This window comes from Neoarius graeffei, chromosome 15 (assembly GCF_027579695.1).
Source record: "Neoarius graeffei isolate fNeoGra1 chromosome 15, fNeoGra1.pri, whole genome shotgun sequence".
In the NCBI taxonomy this organism is placed as follows: domain Eukaryota; kingdom Metazoa; phylum Chordata; class Actinopteri; order Siluriformes; family Ariidae; genus Neoarius; species Neoarius graeffei.
The window spans coordinates 66206608-66230427 of record NC_083583.1 but is presented as its reverse complement, the minus strand read 5'-3'; the positions used below and the strand labels follow the sequence as shown (position 1 = coordinate 66230427).

The 23820-nt window shown below is 41.6% G+C and overlaps 2 protein-coding genes across 2 annotated transcripts in view; both read right to left on the bottom strand.

The window, feature by feature from the left end:
* LOC132899051 (adhesion G-protein coupled receptor D2) overlaps positions 1–114 on the bottom strand; it is a 144010-nt gene extending 143896 nt beyond the window's left edge. Inside the window, exon 1 of the mRNA XM_060940696.1 lies at positions 58–114. Coding sequence (XP_060796679.1) covers positions 58–93 — 36 coding nt within the window. The 5' untranslated portion in view covers positions 94–114. The remainder of the gene's footprint in view (positions 1–57) is intronic.
* A 4380-nt stretch (positions 115–4494) lies between these two features.
* kif14 (kinesin family member 14) overlaps positions 4495–23820 on the bottom strand; it is a 56467-nt gene continuing 37141 nt past the window's right edge. The window contains exons 21-29 of the mRNA XM_060941774.1: positions 21347–21453; positions 18010–18110; positions 17481–17717; positions 16617–16804; positions 14226–14378; positions 13959–14081; positions 13715–13789; positions 5308–5449; positions 4495–5222 (exon numbers count right to left, since the gene is read on the bottom strand). Of these exons, the coding sequence (XP_060797757.1) occupies positions 4864–5222; positions 5308–5449; positions 13715–13789; positions 13959–14081; positions 14226–14378; positions 16617–16804; positions 17481–17717; positions 18010–18110; positions 21347–21453 (1485 nt within the window). The 3' untranslated portion in view covers positions 4495–4863. The remainder of the gene's footprint in view (positions 5223–5307; positions 5450–13714; positions 13790–13958; positions 14082–14225; positions 14379–16616; positions 16805–17480; positions 17718–18009; positions 18111–21346; positions 21454–23820) is intronic.

The window sequence follows — 23820 nt, the reverse complement described above, 5'->3', positions numbered from 1 at the left end:
AGCCCTGAATAATTACTGAAATACTGTATTTCAGCTGAGGAAGCTAAATGTACTTACAATGACATTAGAGCAGAGAAGTTTCAGTAAGTGCATCCTGTAACTAAAACATTCCACTTTGTGAAGATGTTTAAGGCAAAACACGCACATTACACTGAATAATTCACAGTGACTGAACATATCCGAGTGAACTTCTAACACACAATGAGAGGAAACGTATTTAAAAGCCCTGAACTTCAGCTTACTCACTTTCAGACACAGCAACTGTTGAGGTGAGAAATAAATGATGCGTCCTTTACCATCCCCGGAGACCCGAGTGCCACCTGTCAGGAGGGTTTCCTCTGTGGAGTGAAGCAGCTGGGCAGCTTTCCTGTTTATAAAGTCGGTGTCTGTGCTGGATCTCTGAAGTTCGGGGAGAGCCTCGGCTATTACACAGAAGAAGAAACTCCCGGGGGGGGGGGACACAGAAGAGAGAACAGAGAGAGAGAGAGAGAACAGAGAGAAAGAGAAACACACAGAGAGAGAAACACAGAGAGAAGAGAACAGAGAGAAACACACAGAGGAGAGAGAGAAACAGAGAGAGAGGAGAGAGAGAGAAACAGAGAGAGGAGAGAACAGAGAGAAACACACAGAGGAGAGAGAGAGAAACAGAGAGAGGAAAGAAACAGAGAGGAGAGAACAGAGAGAAACACACAGAGGAGAGAGAGAAACAGAGAGAGGAGAGAAACACAGAGAGGAGAGAACAGAGAGAAACACACAGAGGAGAGAGAGAAACACAGAGAGGAGAGAACAGAGAGAAACACACAGAGGAGAGAGAGAAACAGAGAGAGGAGAGAAACACAGAGAGGAGAGAACAGAGAGAAACACACAGAGGAGAGAGAGAGAGAGAGAAACACAGAGAGGAGAGAACAGAGAGAAAGAGAAACACAGAGAGAGAGAGAGAGAGAGAGAGAGAGAGAGAGAGAAACACAGAGGAGAGAACAGAGAGAAACACACAGAGGAGAGAGAGAAACAGAGAGAGGAGAGAGAGAGAAACACAGAGGAGAGAACAGAGAAACACAGAGGAGAGAGAGAAACAGAGAGAGAGGAGAGAACAGAGAGAGAGGAGAGAACACAGTGAGAGAAACACACAGAGAGAGGAGAGAACAGAGAGAAACACACAGAGAGGAGAGAGAGAGAAACAGAGAGAGAGAGAAGAGAGAGAAACAGAGAGAGAACAGAGAGAGAGAGAGAGAGAGAGACAAACACACAGAGGAGAGAACAGAGAGAGAGAGAAACAGAGAGGAGAGAGAGAAACACAGAGAGAGAGGAGAGAACAGAGAGAGAGAGAGAGAACACAGAGAGAGAGAACACAGAGAGAGAGAGAGAGAGAGAGAGAGAGAGAGAAACACACAGAGAAACAGAGAGAGGAGAGAACACAGAGAGAGAGAGAGAGAGAGGAGAGAACAGAGAGAGAGAAACAGAGGAGAGAGAGAAACACAGAGAGAGAGAAAGAAACACAGAGAGAACAGAGAAAACACAGAGAGAAAGAGAGAATCACACACAGAGGAGAGGAGAGAGAGAGAGAACACAGGAGAGGAGAGAGAGAGAGAACACAGGAGAGAACAGAGAGAGAGAACACACAGAGGAGAGAACAGAGAGAGAAAGAACACAGAGGAGAGAACAGAGAGAGAGAGAACACACAGAGAAGAGAGAGAGAGAACACACACAGAGAAGAGAGAGAGAACACACACAGAGAAGAGAGAGAGAGAACACACACAGAGAAGAGAGAGAGAGAACACACACAGAGAAGAGAGAGAGAGAACACACACAGAGGAGAGAGAGAGAGAGAACACAGAGAGAACACACAGGAGAGAACAGAGAGAAACACACAGAGGAGAGAACAGAGAGAGAGAGAGAGAGAGAACACACACAGGAGAGAACAGAGAGAGAACACAGACAGAGGAGAGAACAGAGAGAGAGAGAGAGAACACAGAGCACACACAGAGGAGAACAGAGAGAGAACACACACAGAGGAGAGAACAGAGAGAGAGAGACACAGAGGGAGAAACAAATGGAGAGAGACACACAGAGGAGAGAACAGAGAGAGACACACAGAGGAGAGAACAGAGAGACACACACAGAGAGAACAGAGAGAGAGAGAACACACACAGAGGAGAGAACAGAGAGAGAACACACACACAGAGGAGAGAACAGAGAGAGAGAGAACACACACAGAGGAGAGAACAGAGAGAGAGAGAGAGAACACACATCACACAGAGGAGAGAACAGAGAGAGAACACACACACACAGAGGAGAGAACAGAGAGAGAGACACAGAGGGAGAAACAAATGGAAAGAGACACACACAGAGGAGAGAACAGAGAGAGAGACACACAGAGGAGAGAACAGAGAGAGAGACACAGAGGGAGAAACAAATGGAGAGAGACACACACAGAGGAGAGAACAGAGAGAAACACACAGAGGAGAGAACAGAGAGAGAGAACACACACAGAGGAGAGAACAGAGAGAGAGAGAGAGAGAGAGAGAGAGAGAACACACAGCACACACAGAGGAGAGAACAGAGAGAGAACACACACAGAGGAGAGAACAGAGAGAGAGAGAGAGAGAGAGAGAGAGAGAACACACAGAGCACACACAGAGGAGAGAACAGAGAGAGAGAGAGAACACACACAGAGGAGAGAACAGAGAGAGAGAGAGAGAGAGAGAGAGAGAGAGAGAGAGAGAACACACAGAGCACACACAGAGGAGAGAACAGAGAGAGAACACACACACAGAGGAGAGAACAGAGAGAGAGAGACACAGAGGGAGAAACAAATGGAGAGAGACACACAGAGGGAGAAACAAACGGAGAGAGAGACACACAGAGGAGAGAACAGAGAGAGAGAGAGACAGACAGAGGGAGAAACAAATGGAGAGAGAGAAAAAAATGAGAGAGAGAGCACACAGAGGGAGAAACGGGGGAGAGAAAAAGTGAGAGAGAGGAGAGAACACAGAACAGAGAGAGATACAGAGAGAGAGAGAGAAACAGAGAGAAACACACAGAGAGAAACACAGAGAACACACACAGAGGAGAGAACAGAGAGAGAGACAGAGGGAGAAACAAACAGGGAGAGAGACACACAGAGGAGAGAACAGAGAGACAGACACAGAGGGAGAAACAAACAGAGAGAGACACACACAGAGGAGAGAACAGAGACAGACAGAGGGAGAAACAAACGGAGAGAAAAAAAACGAGAGAGAGCACACACGCAGAGGGAGAAACGGGGAGAGAGAAAAAGTGAGAGAGAGGAGAGAACACAGAACACAGAGAGAGAGATACACAGAGGGAGAAACAAACGGAGAGAGAGAGGCAGACAGACACACACACAGAACAGAGAAACAAACAGAGAAACAGAACATGCACACACGCTCACACAGACAGAGAGAGAACAGAGAGAGAGAAAGAGAGATAAAACAGGGACAGAGAGAGAGAGCTGGCGTATGCATGCACCAATCCTACACATTGAAGCTGCGTCGCCTGATTACATAGCCACGTAGGAGCTTATAACAATAATAATAATAATAATAAGAGATTCAGTTTACTAAAACATTAAAAAAATACACAGCAGAAGTACTTACTAAGGTGGTTATCACCACTTTATTATACACTGTATGGCCAAAAGTATACACACCCCGATCATCACACTCATGTGGTTCTTCCCCAAACAGTTACCGCAATGTTGGAAGCACATAATGGTCTAGAATGTCTTTGTATAATGGAGCATTACAGTTTCCCTTCACTGGAACTAAGAGGCCCAAACCTGCTCCAGCACAACAATGCCCCTGTGCACAAAGCGCTCCATGAAGACACGGTTTGCCAAGTTCAGACTAGAAGAACGAGTGTCCTGTGCAGAGCCCTGACTGAACTCAACCCCACTGAACACCTTTGGGATGAACTGGAACACTGAGTGCACCCCAGACCTCCTCACCTGGCATCAGTATCTGATCTGATTAATGCTCTTGTAGCTGAATGAACACAAATCTCTACAGCCACACCCCAAAATCAATTGGAAAGTCTTCCCAGAAGACAGCTCAGGGACAGGCTGGTTTCCCTGCCAAGGTGTAGCTTGAACTCCACCCAGTGATAGACTCCAGTCCAGATCCATCCATCTGACCAGGATAAAACCATTACTAAGGATGAATGAATAAGTATTAGACTGGAATTATTGCTCTTTTATCCACAGATGAGGCTTTCTGTGTATGAGTTATGGTGGTGTATTTCTTCCTATAGTGGTAGAATAGGTTTTGATCACACACAAAAACAGACCTGCAGCTTAATGAAACACACCAGGACAGTTATCAGCAGTGTTTATTGTGAAAAATAATACATAACCTATTGAATTAATACATGACTGTAAAGAAACTGCTGCTGTTTAATGACAACGTCAAGAGAAAAACGGATGACCAGAATTGTAAAAGGTTTGTGCAAAGCCGCAAAATAGTGCATACAAAAATCAGTGAAGAGTAATGAGTGAGTTTTAGAAATAAAAATTATTTATTTAAAAAAAAGAAGAAAATTATTTTTTGTATTACCAACTACACCTTATTACTATATCCTTGGTAATATACAAGAAATATAAGCCCTTATCTATATTATACATAAACAAGCACTTACTCCAACAGGAAAAGGAATATTTATCCCCACACAAGCATAATCACATGTTAAAAAAAAAAAGTATCTAGACATGTTATATTTGCGCATTTAATATTACAGTACCTCTTGATGGAAAAATTTACATGTCGGAAATTTCTTCAGTATTCTCTTTATAAACTAGTGTCGAGAACATTTCTCCAAGATCTCATTGTGAATCAGATATGAGACAGCTCAAACCCAGCGAATGTCTCTGGAGCACGAGCCGACACCCGAAGACAGTGAGTACACCATTTTCGGAACGGTTTGGCTTCTTGGGCCTTGAGCTGGTTCCTGTATCTCAACCTTCATGAAGGTTCTCATGGATCCCACATTTTCTTCACAGCTCTCATCGAACAGTTCAGCTAGAAGGCATAATGCAGAGTGCAGGGCATCTCGTGCATCCATGACGCTCTTTAAACATGGCAGCTGAAGAGTACCGGCAGGGCAAACGTCTGTCTGCCGCGGTAATCCATGCACAAGGCCGCTAATGGTCTTGGTCAAAGACTGGACTGTATCTCTGAATGACCTGAGACCAACATCGCTGCCTCGACCTGTGGAACAATCCATGCACATGTGATGTTTTAGAAATATTTCGATATCGTTATAAAAGGTAAATAATGATGCAGAAAAATATACCTCTCAGAGTGCGAGACAAGGAGGAGTGAAGCTGCTGGAGAGCACGGTTTAGCTGAAAGAGCTTGGAGGCCGTGTTTCTCAAACGTTCCATCTGTACAGCAGTGGCTCCCTCTGGATCGTTCTCCATAGGGTCAGGCTTCTCCTGGAGCAGGGACAAATACAGGCACAGCCTTGATATACTTTTACACAAATATTACACATTTCCACCCAGGTGCATGGGATTCTTCTTTTTCCGGCTGCTCCTGTTAGGGTTCGCCACAGTAGATCATCATGCTCTGAATATACGATTTGGCATAGGTTTTACACCGGATGCCCTTCCTGATGCAACCCTCCTCAATCTATTTGGTCTTGGGACCGGCACTAAGTATACACTGGCTTGTGCAACCCCAATGACTGGGTATTTTATCTAAATCTATATAAGTCTTTGGACTGTGGGGGAAACCCACATAGACACGGGGAGAACATGCAAACCCCACACAGAAAGGCCCCCGTCAGTCATGAGGTTTGAACCCAGAACCTTCTTGCTGTGAGGCGACAGTGCTAACCACTACACCACCGTGCCGCCCCACTTCCTGTTTATGATCCTGGATCGAAAAAAAGAACTAAAAAATTATAGTGTATTGACCAGCCAAATATGAGTACAATATACTGGCACTAATACCACAAACATGTCCAACATCACCCTTCTGTGGAAATAAAAACCAGAGGGAACACATGCTCATGCACACACACGAACTGTAAGAATCACGACTCTGTTGTCCACCACATTGCAAAAAATGGCCTTTCAAAAATAAGAAATAAAAGATTAAAACAAAGCATATTTGCTTGAATCAGGTGAAAAAAATCTGCCAATGGAACTAGTCAAATTTGACTTGGTAAGATTTCTTAAAGTAAGATGAAAAATTTAACCTGTTTTTAGGTGAAATAATTCCAAAATAAGATTGGGGAACTTATTATGCGAGATCTGATTAACTCAAAATAATCAAAATAGTTCTTATAACAAGATCGTACTTCTTACATTTAGCCATTCAAGTAATTTTTATTTATTTCATTTTAAGGGTATTTCACTTAAATTCATGACAAAGTCTTAGCAGTAAAAACTGAATTTAAGATAAATATACTAATATTAGGATTGTTAAATTCTACAACTCAGCATTGCTAGCTTAAAAGATTCTCCTTTTGTGACCTGTAATTAGTAAAATACTCTAGATATGAGACCAGAGACTATCTTGAATCAAGTTGACGAGACGTGTAGCATTGCAACAAGTTTATTTTTTTTCCCCATTTCAACATTCAAACATTTCTTAAGATTCCACTTCCCCAGGACCTCAGGCACCAAAAATAAATAAATAAATAAATAAATAAATAAAAGTCTACGCATTTTGACTTACAGTGCTTACACAACGCCAAAGCTGCATTTTGGGGGCACTGACTATTCATGTGTACGAGGGGTTTACAAGATCAGGCACAAAACGCCCTCCACTCACTCATAGCCTTTTTGAAGGCACTTGTCTGGTCTAGAGTATGTACAGCATCTAGAAGGAGCTCACTCTGAATGACTGAGAAAACAGTCGCAGTAAACTTAGGATCTGTAAGGTGGAGTTGAGTTGTAATGAAAGATTCAAAGATTTCAGTAAAGTTAATTTATTCCCAAAACAAGCATACTTTTTTCTTGAAACAAGATGAACCGCATTTGACAAATGTCCAAAATGTACTTGCTTGTTTTAAAAAAAAACTTGTTTTATTTTCAAAGGTGCTCCAAATAAGACTTTTTCAAGACATTTTGTCTATACAAGATTTTCAAGATGGACTGTCTAAAAACTAGCCTTTCTAGCTAAATGAGGTTTTGCTTGTTGGGCAATTATGTCTTATAATAAGGGTGGCTAGATGTTTTGACTTGAAAATAGACAAATAAACTTCCTAAGATTTTTATTTTTTGCAGTGCAAAAGCAGCAATACTAGCACCTCAGCCAGTTTAAGTGTCAAAAAGACACTCAATCTGGTATTTAAAATAAATAAATAAATAAAGCGACTAATCATCAAGTTCACAAAAATATTACTATTAAATGTTTAATCATTTCCCAGCCCTCAGTGGGGTCCAAAAGTCTGAGACCACAGTAAAAATCTGGGGTTGTCTTTCATTTTTTAAAAAATAGGAAATAAACAGAAGGTTTGACAATTTTCAAATTTTACAATATTTCAAACAAAGTAAAATGTTCAATATCTTGCATATTTAATATTCAACATTCTGCACCATTTCTAGGTCCCTATTAACATAAACTAGTCGTTATTGCCTGTGAACCTGATTTCCTCTGAATGGTGCTCTTCACAGGGGCTAAATCGCTCCCCGTATCTCCTCAGCAAGGTAGACTCAGCCCTAGCGGAAGTCTCCGGCGAGGGGATTCCCCGCCGAGGCTGCGCGCAGTGTGCTAGTGTGAGCATGTAGCCTATGGGAAATTAATAGCGTATTGGATTAGCACTAATCCCATGTTTTGGAAAATCAAAAATGTTGTCTTGGGCCCCTCTAGGGTGTCACCAATCCACGTGCAAATTATGGAGTACTGTATGCAAAGTGTGTCCAGCCGTGTCGATTTGCAGAGATGAACAGACAGACAGCCTTCCTATGGATGGATGGAAATGCGTGATATTGACCGTGTTAACTGCTTAATACAAAAGGTCAGACTTTCTTCATATCTCATCTCTTCAAATGAAGCACGTGATCAGAAGACACTGAGATTTAATCTAAAATAAATACAACCCCGATTCCAAAAAAGTTGGGACAAAGTACAAATTGTAAATAAAAAAGGAATGCAATGATGTGGAAGTTTCAAAATTCCATATTTTATTCAGAATAGAACATAGATGACATATCAAATGTTTAAACTGAGAAAATGTATCATTTAAAGAGAAAAATTAGGTGATTTTAAATTGCATGACAACAACACATCTCAAAAAAGTTGGGACAAGGCCATGTTTACCACTGTGAGACAACCCCTTTTCTCTTTACAACAGTCTGTAAACGTCTGGGGACTGAGGAGACAAGTTGCTCAAGTTTAGGGATAGGAATGTTAACCCATTCTTGTCGAATGTAGGATTCTAGTTGCTCAACTGTCTTAGGTCTTTTTTGTCGTATCTTCCGTTTTATGATGCGCCAAATGTTTTCTATGGGTGAAAGATCTGGACTGCAGGCTGGCCAGTTCAGTACCCGGACCCTTCTTCTACACAGCCATGATGCTGTAATTGATGCAGTATGTGGTTTGGCATTGTCATGCTGGAAAATGCAAGGTCTTCCCTGAAAGAGACGTCGTCTGGATGGGAGCATATGTTGCTCTAGAACCTGGATACACCTTTCAGCATTGATGGTGTCTTTCCAGATGTGTAAGCTGCCCATGCCACACGCACTAATGCAACCCCATACCATCAGAGATGCAGGCTTCTGAACTGAGCGCTGATAACAACTTGGGTCGTCCTTCTCCTCTTTAGTCCGAATGACACGGTGTCCCTGATTTCCATAAAGAACTTCAAATTTTGATTTGTCTGACCACAGAACAGTTTTCCACTTTGCCACAGTCCATTTTAAATGAGCCTTGGCCCAGAGAAGACCTCTGCGCTTCTGGATCGTGTTTAGATACGGCTTCTTCTTTGAACTATAGAGTTTTAGCTGGCAACGGCGGATGGCACGGTGAATTGTGTTCACAGATAATGTTCTCTGGAAATATTCCTGAGCCCATTTTGTGATTTCCAATACAGAAGCATGCCTGTATGTGATGCAGTGCCGTCTAAGGGCCCGAAGATCACGGGCACCCAGTATGGTTTTCCAGCCTTGACCCTTACGCACAGAGATTCTTCCAGATTCTCTGAATCTTTTGATGATATTATGCACTGTAGATGATGATATGCTCAAACTCTTCGCAATTTTACACTGTCAAACTCCTTTCTGATATTGCTCCACTATTTGTCGGTGCAGAATTAGGGGGATTGGTGATCCTCTTCCCATCTTTACTTCTGAGAGCCGCTGCCACTCCAAGATGCTCTTTTTATACCTATTATGACCTATTAATGACCGGTTAATGACCTATTGCCAATTGATCTAATGAGTTGCAATTTGGTCCTCCAGCTGTTCCTTTTTTGTACCTTTAACTTTTCCAGCCTCTTATTGCCCCGTCCCAACTTTTTTGAGATGTGTTTTTGTCATGAAATTTCAAATGAGCCAATATTTGGCATGAAATTTCAAAACGTCTCACTTTCAACATTTGATATGTTGTCTATGTTCTATTGTGAATACAATATCAGTTTTTGAGATTTGTAAATTATTGCATTCCATTTTTATTTACAATTTGTACTTTGTCCCAACTTTTTTGGAATTGGGGTTGTACTAAGGTTTTGCACAAACTTGTGGAGTACATGCAGCTCAAGAGCGCACTGTCGTTAAAGAAAGAAAAACAAAAGACCAATCAAACACTAAGAAACTCGGAAATTCATGTAAATGTTTCAGAGAGTCTACTTTTCACTCACGTTCTCGTCAATAATATCATTTGTAATGAAAATCGCTGTATTAAATTAGAAAAGACTGCACAATAGAAGCATTTTCACTCATGCTCTTAGACTTTTAGAGCCCACTGTGTGTGAGTGTGTGTGTGTGTGTGTATATATTGCCAAAAGTATTTGCTCACCTGCCTTGACTCACATATAAGCTTACGTGACATCCCATTCCTAATCCATAGGGTTCAATATGACGTCGGTCCACCCTTTGCAGCTAGAACAGCTTCAACTCTTCTGGGAAGGCTGTCCACAAGGTTTAGGAGTGTGTTTATGGGAATTTTTGACCATTCTTCCAGAAGCGCATTTGTGAGGTCACACACTGATGTTGGACGAGAAGGCCTGGCTCTCAGTCTCTGCTCTAATTCATCCCAAAGGTGTTCTATCGGGTTGAGGTCAGGACTCTGTGCAGGCCAGTCAAGTTCATCCACACCAGACTCTGTCATCCATGTCTTTATGGACCTTGCTTTGTGCACTGGTGCACAGTCATGTTGGAAGAGGAAGGGGCCAGCTCCAAACTGTAAAAACAGTCTGCATGCCTAGGTGCTTGATTTTATACACCTGTGGCCATGGAAGTGATTGGAACACCTGATTCCGATAATTTGGATGGGTGAGCAAATACTTTTGGCAATAGGGTCGGTCGGTCGGGTAGGTGGGTGGGTAGGTAGGTAGGTAGTCAGGTGCACTTGTACTGTACTTTGTTTTCATACCTGTCTTCACATTTAGTAACTTTAAACATCATATAAAATGGAATCTATTGCAATAACATGATCCTGATATACAAGTTGAAGTTTATGCTTCCCTGCCTGAAAATAAATGTCAATAATGCCGCTTTTCCACTACAAACGCGGCTGAGCCGTGCCGTGCCGAGTCGAGCTGAGTCGAGCTGAGTGGGGCTGTTGGAGTTGCATTTCGACTACAACCGCGCTGAACCGTGCTGGCTGGAAGTGGGTGGACACATTGGGTGGAGTTAGCGAAAGTGGGTGGACGTCACGTGATGTCGTTAAGCAGCGCAAACAGTGACATCAGTGACAGTGGCGGAACAAGTCAGAGCCGGGCCGGGGGCGGGGCAAATGACCGGGCCCTTTATTAAAGCTTATCATAACATCATTTTAGGCTACAAAATGTCCGCAACTGCGGTGTTTACCAATTTCAACACTACCGGGTGCAACTATGTTATTTAGTACATCAAGTCCTTCAAACGAACATGTAACTCAGAAACAAAAAACATTAGGATACTGTACATGGCTCATAATAAAACATCAATAGCCTATACTGCGCACATTATTTGAAGGGCATACGAATGAGCGCTCAGAGGTTGCAACGGTGACAGGAAGAGTCAGAAATAAAAGGAGGGCGGTGCAAACCTCACTGAATGCACTGTGTTTACCAATTTCAACACTACGGGGTGCAACTATGTTATTTTGTACATTAAGTCCTTCAAACGAACATGTAACTCAGAAACCAAAAAACATTAGGCGACATACTGTACATGGCTCATAATAAAACATCAATAGCCTACTGCACGCATTATTTGAAGGGCATACGACGAGCCTTGCGCTCCGCGAACTCGTCCACGATGCTCTGTATGTCACTGATTCAGCGATCTTTTCAGCGGTAGTCTCACGACCCGAATAGTAAACAATAAACATGGAGGACATGGAGTCGTTAGTGTTGCTGGTCTTGGTGCTGTGGCTTGTTGTCACCGACATCGCCAACAGATACTGGCAAGAGCGTATAGATGAGGCGAGGCACATAAGGCTTCAGAAATTCTCGTAATTCGTAACTATTCTTCTTCCGGGTTTGCGGTGTTTACAGATCCCAGCGTGCTCGCGGGGCGTGTGTGGGCATGTGAGGACACTCATCCTCACCAATCAGTGCACAGGGGAGTGTCTGCTCACGCCTTCAGCCTCACTCGGCACGGTTTGGCTCGCTTCAGCCCTACTCCAAAACGGTGCGAGTTTTAGGGGCTAAGCAGGGCTGAAGCGAGCTGAGTCGTGCTGGTTTTTGGTAGTCGAAACGCGAGCCGTGTCGGGCTGAAGTGAGCTGAAGCGAGCTGAAGTGAGCTGAAAAAGGGTAGTGGAAAAGGGCCATAAGTCTACTGGATCAGAACATCTTCCAGGTCTAATCTTTGTATTCCAGCATCAGAGCGACAAATCAAAAATCAAAGTCCTTCCCACGCCATGTGGCGCATAGGGCGGCGCCGATCTCCGTTTCCGTAGCCCTCGGCCTCTCGCCTATTACATAGCTAGGGTTACAGTGGGGGGGGGCGGGTCCTCTGGTAACCGTGAGAGTTTGACTCCCCACTCACATCTGTATTGCAGCGTGCCTTGCCAGATGGTAGTAGGTACCATTTTTATGATGGTCTTTGGTACGACCCAACCGTGAGTAGAACTCGCGATCTCACGGTCGAGAGGTGGACACGCTAACCACTAGGCCAACTCGTGGTAGAGTGACAAATACAGCAATAGAATAATAGAACCCTGATGACTGTTTACAAAGTGGCTGGTGTTTGTGTGCACAAAAACAAAAGCCGCTAAGGTGATGGATGACATTTGGTTCAACCTATAAGTGGCTACGATAAACCTAATTGCACTGTTGTAGTTGAGTCACTAAACCTTGAGTCCGAGTCCAGTCCACTATGGATCAGAGTCGAGTCAGAGAACAAGACTCCAACCGCACCATGTGACGATGGCCGTTTCAGCGCCATTAACATTAGTTTGTTCCTGAACATGACGTATAAACAGGTGAATGTGCTTCTCTTTGTCAGGGAGTGTGAAGTATTCTGTCAGAGATGGTTGGGAGACGGATGGAAGTGCAGAAGGTGCGTTTATTAATACAAGTGAAGACGGTAAACAATCCAGAATGGCAGGTAAAATCGTAAAACAGGCAATAGGTCGAGCGAGGCACAAACAGGCTATCGTAGACTTGGCAGAATCAAAGATGAGAAACAGGAAATCAGGGATCAGGAAACCAAACAAGGAAATAAGGTTCGGTAATGTGTCAGCAACGCAACTCAATACTTCACAAAGTAAGTGCGTTTTCACACAGTTTTTTTATATATATATATATATATATATATATATATATATATATATATATATATATATATTATATATATAAAATATATATATTTTATATATTAGCGTGCTGATTGCACCTTAATCCTGTGCAGGTTCGAGCCATATGCACGCGTTCGAGTGCGTGCATGTGCGAGAGTTCGCTTGGAGCACAGCTGTCCGGAGCGCGCCCAAGAGTCTATCTGATGCACGCGCCAAGGCGCGCAGGTGTGACACACTTGCACAAAATTAGTACAAAAATAAATGTAGATATAAATATCTTATGCCAAATTATTATGACGTTACAAAACAAAGAAGAAGATAAAAAATCAGAGTCCTCGTCTCCACACTGCAAAAAACTGAAAACTGAATCTGAGAAGAAAATTACTCAATATTAGTGAAATTATCTTGCTGCATGGACAGATATTTTTACTTGCTAAGACATCTTAGAATAAGTTGGTTGCAATCTAGAACGAAGTTTAATAATCTCTGAATTGGTGTCTTGTATTCTTCTAACAGGAAATGCTAGATCGTTTCAACTATTTAAGATATTTTCACTTGCTAAGATGTCATTTTTTGCAGTGCAATTTACAAGTCCAAATGCGCTTAATGCACGAGTCCGAGTCATCAGTGCAAGTCCAAGTTGAGTCACAGGTCCTTAAAATTAGGGCACGAGTCAGACTCGAGTACTGCAAGCCTGTCCAGTTGTGCATATTGTCTCACATTGCTAATTCATTGTGATGGAGCGGTTATTTTAAAATGTTCACTTTAAAGCCTTTCTCTGAGCGTTAATGGTTCTTAATACCTACCAACATGTTGCAGTGAACGTAGCTTTGCAAATGTTTTGCCACCTCCAGCATTTTCATTTTAAGGTTTTGTAAAATCTGGAAAGCAAAATGATGTAAATATTAAGTATGTACATGAGGGATACACTGAACATAACCAATAAAATAGTTATTCCAAATATGGATATGAAAAAAATTAGAGCATTTGTGCAGTATGTTAAACAATAAAATGGAGTTGAAGCAGAAAGAAGAGAAAAGGTAAAGTAACCTGAGCTTTAGGTTGAGCTAACTGAGCATGTCTTAGCATCTCTCGGCTGATGAGGAGAGCCTCCTCGAGGAGAGCTCTGACGCCTCGGCGCGTTCCCTCCCGTAGACACACCCCAGCAGACCTCTGAGCAGGAACGGGGATGGAAAGGAAAAATCCAATGCAATTATTTACATGTAAAATTGTTTTTGAAAATAACGTTGTATGCAAAAGGATTATTATATCTTCAGCTCTATTCTAAAGTCAACACTATTACAAACGGAAGCTCACTTTTCCTACAGTGTCTGATTCACGGTCGGTCGGATGAAGAGGTGTACCCGTTACTGCTGCCAGGTGGGCGGTGGCACTCAGAGCTGCGTCTGTACTCCTACCCATCTTCCTCTGGGCCTCTGTCACCATAGAGGAGATTTCAGATTCACAGCCCTGAGGAGAAACAATGGACATTCACTGAAAACTGACATCAAGATATTTTCAAGGTAGGTTACAAAAAAGCAAAACAAGAGTCCATCCACCACCTCATATGCCCTTGTCAAAAATCTGATTTTGGTGTATTAAGTAGTTTCATGTTTGGCTTAATGTAATTCATGGTAAAAATAATTTGTTTTTTATGGTTACAAGCAGGGCTTTGAACCGGTTCAAGGAACGAAAACGAAAACCAGGAACTTTTTCTATTTCACATGGAACAGAAACGAAACCAGAAACTTTATTATTTTTTATGTTCCGGAACAGAAACGCTTATTAAAAATAATGGTAACCGGTTAATACCGGATTTTATTTCATTCCTCAAAGTTTCCGTAGCCTACAAATAAAAAAGTCATTCTTCTCCTGCGCAAGTTTCTATGACCCGCTGGGGTTCACTTCCTGTGTGACGTTCGCTGACTGAATGGAGAGAGCGGGAGGGTGGACTACTATCACGTCTCCACATCTTAAATAAGAGGTAAATATTGCAGTCTATCGTTATTCAAAAACGTCAATTTCAAACACGATATCAATATATTTGTCCACGTTAATGAGAGGCTCGCGAACATTAAATGACGTTAACCTCTGTTAGCCTATCAATGCATGACTAGCCTTTGGTAACACACTAAACGAATTATCTTTCATTTTTGGCACTTTTTCTGTTTGTGTAGATGGGAAGACATACTGAGAATCCAAATCGCCAACATTTGAAATAATAATTGTTTTGAATTATTTCTTGTCTTATTTAATGAAGGTTGTAATAGAATTAGCCTACATTTGGCTTAAGCTGGATGAGACAGAGACATAATTTTATAGCCATTTGTTAAACAGCTGACAGGGAACGTAATTAACCGTTCCGGGAACGAAATTTTTTTGTTCGAACCGGTTCGGGAACGTCTATTTAATGGAGGAACCCAAAACCGGAAACGTTAAAATTCCATTTCTGTTCGGAACGAACCAATAGGAAAAAAATTCTGGTTCAAAGCCCTGGTTACAAGGTAGATATTAACATCAGCAGCTAGAATTGAAAAATACACCATATAGCCAAAGGTATGTGGACGCCTGACCATCTGGTTCTTCCACAAACTGTTGTAGAATGTCCTTGTATGTCGCAGTGTTACAATTTCCCTTCCCTAGAACGAAGAGGCCCGAACCCGCTCCTACACAACAATGCTCCTGTGCACAAAGCGCTCCATGAAGACATGGCTTGCCAAGGTTGGACTGGAAGAACTCATGTGAGCCCTGACTGACCTCAACCCCACTGAAGACCTTTTTGTTATGAACTGCTCTTTCTTTACTGATGAAAAAGCCCACGGTCCTGCCTTCTAGTTTTATATTGCTTCACAAGACCGAAGTTCCCAAATTCACAGGTTCACCTAGAGAAGCTTGACGGGCATTGAAAATTAATACTCCTTTCTTCTTCAGCAAACTGGCTTTTCCAATAGTAATTTTATTAGTGTTGGATAGACCTGGCCACTGCTTTAGCTCAAAAAGTGGAAAAGCCAAATATTTATGCATCTCCTGTATCGCCATAGCAAGAGTGGTGCATAAATGTTGGCACCTCTGCTCATGTAATATTTACGATTGTTATGTCTCATCCCTGGACTCCCATATAGAACATTTTTTTCCTTTACAGCTGTAAACTGTAATGATTTATAATAACACTATCTGGCATCACCCAGAAGAGCATGGTTCCCCTTTTTGATTCTGGTTCCTCTCAGCCACCGTCATCTCTGAATTTCTCAGCAGGAATTTCAGTCTACAGCCGAACTGACAATCAACCATCATCTGATCCTCAACTCATCCAAGTCCAGAATAATGCCAGTGTCAACATGAGGATCAAACCTTATTGTCATGTTCCTGAATGGATAAGGGAAGTTTATTAGATTCTTCCATTGATGCACAATTTTTTTTCCATTTGTCTGCTCATTCCAGAAAGCGTGTTTTCCACCACACTTACGAGGATTGAGAAATTTATCAGAAGAATTATTGTTGACTTTTTAAAAATCTGTTACACGATATTGCAGTTTTCCAGCTCCAGTGCTACAAAATGATAACATACAACCCTGTGTGGTCAAAAAGTAAAGCCTTTACAGAGGCACAAAATTTTTAAGCTGAGTGCATAAATAATCATAAATGTCAGTATTATTTATATTACTGTATTTACACACATGTCAGAGTGCACAGGTTCTTCCCATGTACCTGAACAAGGAGCTGAAAATATCCTCCTGTATTCTTTACTTCAGTCCTGAGCTGCTCTACTGTTTGAGAGACCGACTGAGTGCTGGAGTTGATATGGGAGACCCAGTGCGTGGTAACGAACACGGCTCTCTCGATAGCTGAGGTAGCTCTCACAAGATGAGTCTGTGCTTCAGGGCTGCATGCAAACACTGCACACACACACACACACACACACACACACACACACAAACTGAAAATATCTGAATAGTGTTGGAATGACTGCATAAAATACTACATGACTAGAGTCCTCAGTGTTTATCAGTACAGACACTGAGAAACAATTTGATGTGTTAACCATGAAGTAAAAAATAAAATAAATCAACTGTAAGCTACTGCTCACTCACATATCCCCCCGCTCTCATTTATATCAGAATGCAAGCAATCGAAGGAATAGGTCACTTCTTATGAATGTTGGCTTCAACAAATAATGAACCCTGAAACAAGTAAAGAGCAGTGTCTCTCCCCAGGGATTTCAAACAGCATCCTGCTAAACTGTCATTTTGAAATAGCATTTTGCTTCTTGAAATAGTGTCAAAATCCACCCTATATGTTTCATAAATACATTCAGTTGGTAAACAGGAAGTCGATGTGAGACAGACCTGAAAACGATATACACGGTATAGAACCCCAAGCTGAAGTTTGGTACCAAGTGGCTACGATTTGTGGTTGCTGAGAAGAAGGGTGTTTCGGAAAGACGGAGATACGGATGGACGGACAGAGGTAAACCAGTATCCCCCTCCCCTCCTCCTTTGGAGCGGGAGTATTTAAAAAACAAACAAACCAACCCACCCCAATTTATGGTTGTTTAAATGAGGAAAAGCTCACAGTTCTCCTGGCTGTTGTCATCCAGCTGCTCGTACAAGCCTGCGATGGAGTTTGCAGCGTTATAAATGGACAGAAGGTCCAGGGTGAGTTTGTCTGCCAGGCTCTCGCTCGCTTCCTCTGATGAACTGGCACGTAAACGGGAAACCGTGGCAGCTATCAGATCTTTGCAGATCCCGGGCAAGGCCGAGTCTGAACTGCTCGAGTGAAATGAAGAGGGTTTGCTCATGCTAATCAGGCCTGGAGTGGAAAAGGAAAAGAAAATGCACAGGAACAGAACACCTGAATTCATGATTTCATATGCTATAGCAATGGTAAGTATGAACATTTTTGAGAGATAATAAAATGTGCATTTCTTCAGGGTTTTTTTTTATTGTGCATAGCTATTTTTTTCATGTTATAAATATTCATGTTGAACAGGCAATAGTCAGATAGACACGTGTATGAAGCAGATGCTGAAAATGAAGCCATTTTGGAACAAGAAAAGTAGTTTAGGATTATTAAAAACGAAGAATGTGCCCAGAGCTCGTACCTGTGGGCTGTGAGGAGGTGCCGTTTAAGCTCTGAATGGGGTGCACTCTGATCTCATAGAGTCGCCCAGAGATGCGCCTGCTCTTCAGCAGACTCCTGCTCCTGAAGGGGGTGTCAGTGAGAGATGGGAAATCTTCATGTCAGTAACCAAAGCAGAATAATATGTTCCTTTAAAAAGGGGGAGAAATATATTTATACTAAAAAATGCACTGCTGTCAAGTTAGTTGGTTTGGTAAAAGAGATTATTATACTAGTGTCAGGACGGAACATTGATTTATTTGTTTTTAGACCATTTGGCACCTTGTTTGTATATTACTCATTTTATTCTTTGACTTAAATAAAATTATAATTTAGGTTCAAATAAATATAATTTTTTAAAATCAATAAAATAAAATCAATAAAAGAAATATAATTTTTTAAAATCCTGTTAAAAAAATATATCAAGGAAAACACCACTGAGCTAACAGATCAGAGTGTAAAAAATACAAAATTTTGAAATAAATAAATAAATAAATAAATAAAATATATATATAAAAATTTTTTTTTTTTGGGAGTGGTGAACATATTCATGAGTGAACATATTCATGAATGAATGACGCGAAAGAGTGAAAATATTTTTCAACATGAGAAGATAAACTTCATATCTTCATGCCACCATGTTCTTTATATTATATGGACACACACACACACACACACACACACACACACAATACCACAAGTTAATCAAAATAATTTTAATTCTGAACCGGTTCACCGTTTTGACAACGCGCGTCAAGTCAGCGGGAAAACACTGGGAGTGACATCATCAGAGTGAAATATCAGAAATTATTATACATACGGGCCACATTTTCTATGGAATAAAAACACATTCTTTTTCCTTCTAGTGGGCTTATTGATGGCATGCAATATTATCATGTCACTTATCCTCCATGTATTACGCCACTCTCCCCAATGAAGAATGAGCGTGCAATATTGCTACAATATTGCACGTTGTCAAGACAACACGACACACATCGGAGCTGATGCGAAGATCCAATTACAAAACTTTTCTGCCGCACATCATTTCTTTGTCGATCGGGGGAGAGAGAGAAGATGGGGTTAATTCAGTGCTAGGATTAAGCATGAAATAAACTGAAAACTGAACCTAAAGATGCGCTGAACACCCAAAAGGCTACCAAAACTTCGTTATATATTCTTCATGCATGTTTACAAGAGAAAAACATACCAAAGGACATCAAAAAAATGGTAAAGAGACACATCGGAGATGTAAAATTATGTAAAAAAAAGATTCCGCACTCGTGAGTGACTGACAGTTTGTACACAAACATGGCCCCGAGGTTTGCTTCATTAAAAGCGGAAGATTTAGAGAGAATTTTGAAAGAGAAAGATGCGCTGAACACTCGAAAGGCTACCAAAACTTCACTGGATATTCTTCACACATATTTACAAGAGAAAAACATACCAACAGACATAAAAAAACTGGAAAAGAGAGCAATAGCGGAAATATTGTCAAAGTTCTACTTGGAGGTGAGGAAAAGTGACGGAGACTTTTACAAGAGGACTTCACTCATGGACTTCACTCAGCAAAGCCCTTTTGTTTTGAACAACTGCAATGTAACAAATTAACTACGACCAAAAGTAACTTTGAACTTGAACTGTAACCTGTATATAGTTTGTATACAAGTTGGTTGTTGTTCAGACTTTTTGGACTTGTACCATTTTTATTGTTAGAATTTTGTACAGTACATTGGATTGACAGAACATTGAATTACATCCAATCAGAATCAGCATTCAATATTGAGAAGTTACCGCCCTGTTCTTAACTTTTTGTAAAATCTATAACTGTTCCATTGAATATGTATAATAATGGCTTGCTTTTTTCGTGGTATATCAGATATATTCCATTCAGCTACTCGTCTTCGACTCGTTCAATTATTATGCTAGCTGAATGGAATATATTTGATAGACCACTCAACGCCAGCCAAAATTATTTAAATATATTATTCATACAGGACACTTTTTCAATGGAATAAAAGCATGTGTTCTGTTCTCTTCTAGCGGGTTTCATTCATTTGGTTTGAAAGCATGCAATACTGTTAGCATATTGCTTATCCTATGTGTATTACGTCACTCTACCCAATGGAGAATGTGCGTCGAATATGGTTTACGATATTGCATGGTTGTCAAGACAACATGACGTCACACGTCGGAGACATAAAACTTCTGCGCTAGTGAGCGACTCTGATAATTTGTAAACAAACATGGCTGCCAGGTTTACTTCGTTAAATACAGAAGATTTTGAGAGAATTTTGAAAGAGAAAGACGCATTGAATACCCGAAAGGAATATGTATAATAATAATAATAATGCCTTTTTTCATTGTATATCATATACATATTCCATTCAGCTCCTCGTCTTTGACTTGTTCAATATCATGCTCACTTAATGGACTATATCTGATATACCACGAAAAAAAAGCCAGCCAATATTATTTAAATATGTCACTCAGATCCGTGATGTACTTCGTATGAAAAACGCGAGTTTTTCAACACGAGAAGACAAACTTCACATCTTCAAGCCAACGCGTGATTTTCTTTTCATTATATCGACACATTTACAAACAAAAAGTCCCCAAATTTATCAAAACAATTCATTGATTTCCTCACGAGTGACATATAGAGATTTGTGTCCCGGTTTTGGTTCTCCATGTCCCGGATGGAGCTCAGATGAAAAACACGAGTGGCGTATTTCCAGTAAAACACTTGTGTCTATGTAAATTATATAATATTATACAGTTTTCTAGGAGCTCATGCTGCATTCCAGAGAACTCAACAGTCCAAAAAAAAAAATCCAACACCTTCCTAGGAAGCGACTTTCACTATTTTCTTTGTGGACACACGCCACCATTTCAAACTCTGGACACTGATCTAGGACGTACAGGTAAAATGACAGACGAATGAAGCAGGCCAAGTGATGTCATGTTCTATGAAAGCTATAGAGTCACATCCTCACCTTTCAGAGAAGTCACATCAGCAATAAACACGTCATGACTGAATCTTAAACATACTGTATACCAGCATTAAATCTCGGTAACGCTTTCTAGTGAAGCACCTATTATTTGTTACAGAATGCATTTTTACAGATGAAATGCCACAACACTTCAAGAGCAGTGCGATATTATACTGTATGATATGTAATATTATTTAGTAAAAAGTGATGAAATATTTTTAAACGGATTTCTTGAGAGAATTTTAGTTTGTTAAAAAATATGCTGAAATACATTAAAAAAAAAGCAAAAAAAATCCAAGTGAAATTACTAAGAGGAAGAATAAACAGTACCTTCTGCGAGAGAAAGACGACTCTGCAGATGCTGAAGATATATCTGGCTCCCAGTGATCATTGGGGTCATAAAACACATCATCATCATCTTTCGAGGTGCAAACTCCCTACAACAACATCAAGTGACTTGAATAAAGAATGCGCCATACTTTATTAACTGAAGGGTTGTATCCATGTATTAAACAGATAAATAAGCTGTAAACAGAGTAAGAGACAGATTTGCAGCCAGTCTTGTGAGGACATGGTCGGTCTCTGAGGAGTCTAAATCTGGCTCCTGGCTGTTCTGACCAAATTTATCTCATCTCATCTCATTATCTCTAGCTGCTTTATCCTGTTCTACAGGGTCGCAGGCAAGCTGGAGCCTATCCCAGCTGACTACGGGTGAAAGGCGGGGTACACCCTGGACAAGTCGCCAGGTCATCACAGGGCTGACACATAGACACAGACAACCATTCACACTCACATTCACACCTACGGTCAATTTAGAGTCACCAGTTAACCTAACCTGCATGTCTTTGGACTGTGGGGGAAACCGGAGCACCCGGAGGAAACCCACACGGACACGGGGAGAACATGCAAACTCCACACAGAAAGGCCCTCGCCGGCCACGGGGCTCGAACCCGGACCTTCTTGCTGTGAGGCGACAGCGCTAACCACTACACCACCGTGCCGCCCGACCAAATTTATACTAAATGCAAATGATTATATTTTAAGTTGAATTTCAATTTCAAGTACTTTATATCCTTGTTTAATGCCCAACTGAAGGGGGGGAGGTCTCTCTCTATACGTCCATTTTTAAACTTCTACTGATCTTCCTTTCTTAGTTAATTCTCAATGCCAAGTGAGTTTAAAGCTATCCTGCCTTTCAGATTTTTCAAGTGTAGGTCATAAAAATAATTTTCCCCGATGCCCAATTATTTTTGTTTAGTGGACCAAAAGCTACTGAATTCAAAAATCACAGACTTCCAATTGTATTAGGTTTTTTTTTTAATAGAACAATTACTGAATTTAAGGCCACTTGGCCTTCAATTTTCTGCTATTTTTTTCCTGCTTCACCATGACCCAATTCAAGATACTCCGTCATGCATCACCGTGGTGGGCTTTCCCCGTTCGCGCAAGGCATTGTGGGATACAAATTTGAAACAGGAGAGAAAAATGGAGGACATGAGCGTGCGAATGAAACGTGAAAGACCAACTACAGTAACGGAAAGCGAGAAGAAAAGACATTATGTTATATACAAAAGAAAGAAAACGCAAGACTAAACTAATAAATATCGGTGGTCAGCGAGCACCTCGGTGTGATCAGCTGTTCGTTTAGCGATAGAATGATGGAACTGTCAGTGCACACTCAAAGGTAAACCTGCACATGCGCACACACACACAGACTTCCTCTGTCTGCTCGACTGCGCTGAGCGAGCGATTTCATGCACATTATTTGCTCAGGAATCCCCTTAAATTAAATAACTTCCCAGCCACGGAATGGCCTGGTATTTTGTGAGATATTACAGAAAAACATACATCACAATGAGCAAATTTCAGGTTGGTGGAGAAGTCCTGCTTCAAGTGGAGGAGTTTAAGTATCTCAGGATCTTGTTCACGAGTGAGGTAAGGATGGAGCGTGAGATCGAGAGGCGGATCGGTGCAGCCTCCGCAGTGATGCGGTCGCTTTACTAGTCCGTCGTGGTGAAGAAGGAGCTGAGCCAAAAGGTGAAGCTCTCGATTTACCGGTCGATCTACGTTCCGACTCTCACCTATGGTCATGAGCTTTGGGTAATGACCGAAAAAACAAGATCGCAGATACAAGCGGCCAAAATGAGTTTCCTTCGCAGGGTGGCTGGGTGCTCCCTTAGAGATAGGGTGAGAAGCACAGTCACTCGGGAGGAGCTCGGAGTAGAACCGCTGCTCCTCCACATTGAGAGGAATCAGCTGAGGTGGCTCGGGCATCTCTTTCGGATGCCTCCTGGACGCCTCCCTGGGGAGGTGTTCCAGGCATGTCCCCCCAGGAGGAGGCCCTGGGGAAGACCCAAGACACGCTGGAGGGACTATGTCTCTCGGCTGGCCTGGGAACGCCTCGATGTTCTTCCCGAGGAGCTGGCCGAGGTGTCTGGGGAGAGGGAAGTTTGGGCTTCCATGCTCAGACTGCTGCCTCCACGACCCGGCCCCAGATAAGCAGATGAAAATGAGATGAGAAGAGCGAATTTCAGAGGGAACTAAATTTCACCAATTTTATGAAATCAAAAGGCCATCTCGCTTAAATTTGAGAAAAAGCACCATAAAATTAACTATTATTCTCTAAAGATTGACAGACTCTTCAAATAATTTCTTAAATACAAAATTCAAAACACTATTAGTTTTTTTTAAATTAGGTACAACTATATGGCCAAAAGTATGTGGACACCTGGCCATCACACCCCTATGTGGTTCCTCCCCATACTTTTGCCAAAACATTAGAAACACACGACTGTACATCTTTG